General features: G+C 36.1%; 1 protein-coding gene across 1 annotated transcript; it reads left to right on the top strand.

The window, feature by feature from the left end:
* Positions 1 to 635: 635 nt before the first annotated feature.
* LOC108988366 (F-box protein 7) lies at positions 636 to 5,112 on the top strand. The gene is made up of 11 exons (XM_018961613.2): positions 636 to 806; positions 1,320 to 1,406; positions 1,530 to 1,642; positions 1,841 to 1,957; positions 2,049 to 2,145; positions 2,425 to 2,498; positions 3,444 to 3,497; positions 3,601 to 3,702; positions 3,769 to 3,827; positions 4,224 to 4,434; positions 4,772 to 5,112. The coding sequence occupies exons 1-11, from the start codon at positions 797 to 799 to the stop codon at positions 4,829 to 4,831; spliced, it is 984 nt and encodes a 327-aa protein (XP_018817158.1). The 5' UTR covers positions 636 to 796; the 3' UTR covers positions 4,832 to 5,112.
* The last annotated feature ends 1,036 nt before the right edge of the window (positions 5,113 to 6,148 follow it).

Genomic DNA, 6,148 nt, shown 5'->3' on the forward strand with positions numbered 1-6,148 from the left:
TCAATTGCGCAATAAGCAGTTTTAAACAACCTCTATGGAAGCATACCCCTCGTCTCGATCCCCCCATGGCTCTTAAATTTTCATAGTGAAAAAGATTCACCAATGCTGTAATTTATTTTAGACTCTTGTTTCTTACTCTCTAAAAAAATAAAAAACTATACAACTATGTTAATATATATGATAAATATATAAATAAATAAATATTTTTATGATATATATATAATATCGGAGTTAGATGACAAAGTCGAAATCGAAATATAAATCGGATTGGATCAAAGTCGAAATCGAAAGTTGCGATTTCGACTGAAAATTTTAATTTAAAAAAAATTCTTGATATTTTTGAATTTTTACTGACCCTATAAACCTGAAGTAATGCTAAGTAATTTTATTTTTAAATTTTTTAAAAATTATAAAACTATCCCATTTGGGAATTGTATTTATAAACTCTTTATTAAATAAAAAAAAATATTATTTTTAAAAAAATAATTTTATAATTTTAAAAAATTTTAAAAATAAAATTACTTAAACTTACGTTACAATCATTAAATAAAAATTATACCCAACATTACTCAACCTCTACCGACGATGGTGCCACTCTGTAGCCATATTGTGATCCCACCTTTTGACAGGTCAGCATTTTTAGTAGACGGTGCTTGTAAAATCAAGGTCGTAGAACAGGCCAGGCTTTTTGGGACATCCCCCATTCGCTTTCTCGTATTTCTTCTCAATTTTCCCGAGAGAATCGGCAGAGTCAAGCTTCCATTGTCTCAAAAGAAAAACCAATTTCTCCGTCGTCATGGCTTCAGGTATTGCAATTACTCGCCAAGTTTTTTTACTTCTCCATGCAATTACAATCCAGTTACCGTACGGTTTTGGCTGGTTAAACGTTTGAATTTATGATCTTTTGTGGAATAGCGTGAGGCTCATCTGCTAGCTCGTTGAATTTCATTCGAATTTGGAGAATTTTCATTCTGGGTATCCATTAAACATCCACATGTACTGTGACTCTCATCTGGTTTTCGAGTCTTTGATATGGATTCAAGCTGAAAATTCGTCTAGCAAGAATGCGATTTGGATGGTGCGAAAATATTAGAAGCATTTAAATTTGGAATATTCTTGTTTTATCTCCTCCGACATTCCTGAGAACTAATCACCGCCAATTCATCATAATTGACTCGAGTTGAAGTGGGCTCAATTTGAGTTTGTGTTATTTTTTCTAAACCCCAGATGATGAAATAGTGTTAAAATATATCTTTATTAGTTCGAATGGGGTTTGAATTGAAAAATACATCTATCTCAATTAGTTTAATGCCTTGCAGATTTTGCCTTATCAGTTCCTGATGAACTTGAATCAGCTTTGAGGTTGAAGGCGGTTCATTACTTTGTAACGAAAAGGCCTTGGCTTGGTAATCCAAATTTCTTTTTTTAGTTTCTTTTACACTAATTAACCTATTCTGTCTGTGGGATGCTAGTTCATACTTTGGACTATAGGTTTTCATGAGTTCTTATTTTCAGGTTTTCTGTTTCAGATCTCTATGGAGTTAATGTTAGGCCTGTTGCACCAGTTGGGAGTGTAAGCAGGAAACCATATGTTGATCCGGCACTAATACATCATTGTTTGCCTGATGAACTGCTCTTTGAGGTATTGCATGTTATGTGAAAATTTTTTATGAAGAAAACTTACTGGCTATAATAAATCTTTTTGTATAGTCTCTATTCATTATATTCTGTTCAGCACCCGAGTAATTGTATGACAAAAACTCAATCCAAATGTTTGATTTGTGTTCATAAAAATATAGAAGTACTATCTAGGAGACCTCTAATAAATATAAATACACAGGTCTTTGCAAGAATGAGTCCATATGACTTAGGAAGGGCAGCTTGTGTATGTCGGAAATGGAAGTACACAATTCGTAACCCTGTATTTTGGCGTGGTGCATGCCTGAAGGCTTGGCAGGTAAACTCAGTTTTCTATTGAGAAATACAAAGCTGTTCTAATTTTATTGTATGGAAAATCGAAGCCTAAAACTTGGACTGCTTTTGTGAAGCTTTCTGGAGTTGTGGAAAATTATAAAATTGTTCAGTCAAAATATGAGGGATCATGGAGGAAAATGTGGCTTTTAAGACCAAGGGTCCGTGCAGATGGTAAGATATGCCAACACAGATCCTCTTGTTTCCGTTTTGAATTATTTTCCATGTCTTTATATAGAACAGTATATGATGTTAAAGACAAGCACGAGTCCGCAAGTTGGTCACAAGAGAATATAGTCAATTCGTGAGCTTGATTTATCCAATGTACATATGTCTGATGCTCATAAAGAAAACTTGAGGCCACTCTCTTCTTATTGTTATTCCATTTGTTTGCACCTTTTTGGCTTTGTAAAGAGGAGAATTATGAATTTAACACCAGTTTTCACGTTTCAGGTCTTTATGTGAGTAGGAACACATACATTCGTGCTGGAGTTGCAGAGTGGAAAGTCACCAATCCAGTGCATTTGGTACATTTCTGTTCTGCTTATTTTTACCTATGTGATATCCTTTTACAATTATTTTTATTCATTTAAAGGTTTGGCTGTACAAGGTGCAGATTGGATTATTTATAACATGCATATGGCATATACAATATCAAGAAGGACCAAAACCCCAAACCTCCATGGGTGTGCTCCCCAGTTTCACTTCACTTTCTTCCTAGAAATATAAATCCCAATACCCACGTAGCTTATTTTATGATTACCAAATTATGGAAAGATTTTAGGATTGGACAATGATAAGATCTGGTAGGATCGTGCTTGTAGTTTTTGGCGCAAGCCCTAGTGCAAAATGTTGCCTAAACCAAGCATAAAAATGTAAGTGTCATAGACTAGAAAAACAGAAGTTGGATCATGTGTGAAATGTAGGTTTTTTTAAACTCATAATATATTTTTATGGAAGTTGACAAACTAATAGGATCATAATTTATGTAAAGAGAAAAGAACAAACATTTTAATCAAATGTTCTGTTTCTGATGGTGCAATGATAAATATTTTCTTTTTTATCTTTAGAAAAGCAAATAAAGATTTTAATATCTGAACAATCTGAGGCTGAAGCATTACATCTCATGGTTAACTAGTGAGATTATCTCATAACAAAATTCCTTTGGTTTACATATTGGCTCAACTCTTGGGATAATTCATATAAGCAAGTCGATTTTAAACTGCTGATCCGACATTGTGTTGGTCTAGGGCCATATACTTTGGGCTTGTTGCTTGTCTTAAATCTGAGTAACTAGAGTAATTGGGAAAGATTATCAAGGACTTTTCATTTTAATTGAAGGTTACATTATTGATTTCATTTGCTCCATTATGTTCATTGTTTGTATCCTTCCTTCCTTTGGTTGTTAAGAATGATGAGAAATGGAAAATGCTATCCATTCAATTCTTTTTTGCCAATGTCTTCTTTTTCAGGTATGCTATTTCCGTTACATGAGGTTTTTCCCTTCCGGAAGATTTCTGTACAAGGTTATTATCATCCTAACTCAATTTGTGCTTCTAAAAGTTGGAAGCGATATTTTTGTTTCTCTGGCTGATACTTCCATCTTATCTTCTAATTTGGAGTGACTAGAATTCTTCGCAAAAGGTCAAAGATGTGGCAAAATGCATGAACTTCCGTGCATCTAAAACAGACTGTGTTTTTAGAGGCCATTTCACATTATCAGATGACCAGGTCAGGTTCTATATCTTTCTTTTTCTTTGTCCTGATCAGGTACTTATTGTTACTCTTTGATTTCAGGTTGAAGCCGCAGTCTTGTACCCTGGCATGCGTCCTACTGTGTTGAGAATCCGCTTAAGGTATAACATTCATTGCCCATAAGTGTGGTTTTGTTGTATTCATTTTGTCGTAGGTGGCTTATGGTTAGTGTTAGTTATTACTCTTTTTCCCTTCAAGTAGTTGGCAGAATAGCTGAAACCTTTTTCGCCAACTTTTAGTCTCAACTTCTTCTTTGTTGTTCTTCATAATGTATGGATAATAATTAATAAAGAAGGTATATTAGGCCAAAATTTTGATTTTTTTAATGAAGAGATTGATCTGACAGATGCCTGTTTTGCAGCCACTCATTGATATTGAACATGTGGCAGGCTTTGAAATGCACTGTTAAATGGAACCTTCAATTACCATTATTTTTGTTTTTATTTCTGTGGTGCCATGTTGGGATTTTAGTAAGCTTATCTGCTCTTTTGGCACAGGTTAAGAGGAACAACAGCCGGGGCTAACAATCGTATGGATCCACTCTCACTTGTTACTAGTGGTGTGGATGATAATGAAGCCAACAACCCTGATGAGGACATCCTTGGGGTGGTTGAAGGGTGGCAGGATGATGAATCACACAACCCAGATGTGCCTGCAGTCTCACACAGGAGGGGCCTAAGGCCTTTTGTCTTCATCCCATTTGAAGAGGTACGTGAGTTGAAGAATCTGCTCCTTTCCCCTTGAATTTGGGAGCATTAGAAACTCCCACCACAATGGTTACATGCACACTTGTCATGGTGTTTGATTTTAGTTACTTACTATCCAGCAGTTAAAAAAAGAGTAATCAGGATGTTTGGGCAGAATTATTTTTCCCCAAATTAAGATCCCATAATCCATCTCTTGGTTGACAAAATTTCTTCTGCAAACTCCTTAGATTCTGTTGCGTGAAAACTAGAGACCAAGGAGAAAGAAGTTATACTGTAGTTATTAGTCTATTGTACCTTATTTTTTTAATTTTTGGCATTTCTTATGTTCGTTGGTATAGGTGGAAACTTCGGTTCTGAATCTGCCTGTGGAAAAGATGGATTATTTTGTACCCGGTTGATACTTCAAAAGATCGAGGATCTTCCTTCTGTATATAAATAGCTCAATTCCTTCGCATCTTTTGTCATCTGGGTTCCTGTATTTTGTGTATAAATAACGCTGGAATCATGAAGCAACTTGATGTTTAGTTCATGTCATTAATTATGGCTAAGGCTTCAGTGCGTTCTCTCCTGTATTTTGCCTATGGAATTCATTGTCGTGTTGATGGTGAAACCATGAACTACTGTTATCCTGTATAATCGTTTGTGGATATAAATCTTGCCATAGCTCCTAGTTTTTTAAGTGCTTGCACATCGATTTTATATATATTTGAAATATTAAAGAAGCAATCACTGCAGAAGCTTGCTGGAAAATGAACGTAGCAAAGAAGAATTGGAAGTAAAAGAAACCAAAGAATTTGAGTCAGCAGAAAGTGGCGCCTTGTATAATTACAATTCCGAAGGATCCCAACTTGGTGTGTAAGGGATATATCATATATGGGGTTTCCTCTTAGAGAAAATTTTCCCACCGGTCGGTCTGATCTTCCTCAAATAAAAGCCCTCCAATAGGTGTTTGGCATGTAGGTCTCACATTTTACATCTCATATGCTTGAATATAGCTGATAAACACCCTAACAAAAAGCTCCCGCAACGCTTTTCTCTGCCCTGCCCTCCTGTAACCCTTCCCCTTCCTCTCTTCCACCTCGAAGAGGCCCTCCTACCCTCCCCCTCTCAAAACCAAATGTTAGTGACCTCCTTCAACCCCATGTCGTGAGCCCCCCCTCCCCCCCTCTCTCTCTTCCAGAATTAGATTCCCAAGCCATGATCCTCCTTTGCCTCTTCTGTCGTGGACTTCCAAATTCGAGCCATGACCCCGCCTCTTCCTTCACAATCTCTCCAAACCCTTGACAACAGGACACTCGGACGACGAGATTGGTGTCGTTACCGTTCAAAGCCAACGAGATCTGAGATCTCTGGTATGCCCTTTTGTAATTTTGGAATTCACATGCTTACTTAAATTTTTGTAATTTTGGAATTCACATGCTAATTTTGTCTAAGAATCTTCACTGACCAATATGTTTAGCTGCGGGTTCAAGATGATGAACCATTGAACTCTAATGATTTAGTTAAACAATGAGTTTTTTTTTTTTCTAAAATTTGTTGGCTGATAAAGTTGACTATTGAGATTTAGTTCGAGTTTGAGAGAGTGGTCATTTCTTTGTTTGTGGTAGATGTTTGTGCCCAGAGACTCATTTCAATAATCTTTGTTTCTGGTAGATGTTTGTGTCCAGAGACCCATTTCAATAGTCTTTGTTTGTGATAGATGTTTGTCCATAGAC

This window comes from Juglans regia, chromosome 13, assembly GCF_001411555.2.
Source record: "Juglans regia cultivar Chandler chromosome 13, Walnut 2.0, whole genome shotgun sequence".
Classification (NCBI taxonomy): Eukaryota; Viridiplantae; Streptophyta; class Magnoliopsida; order Fagales; family Juglandaceae; genus Juglans; species Juglans regia.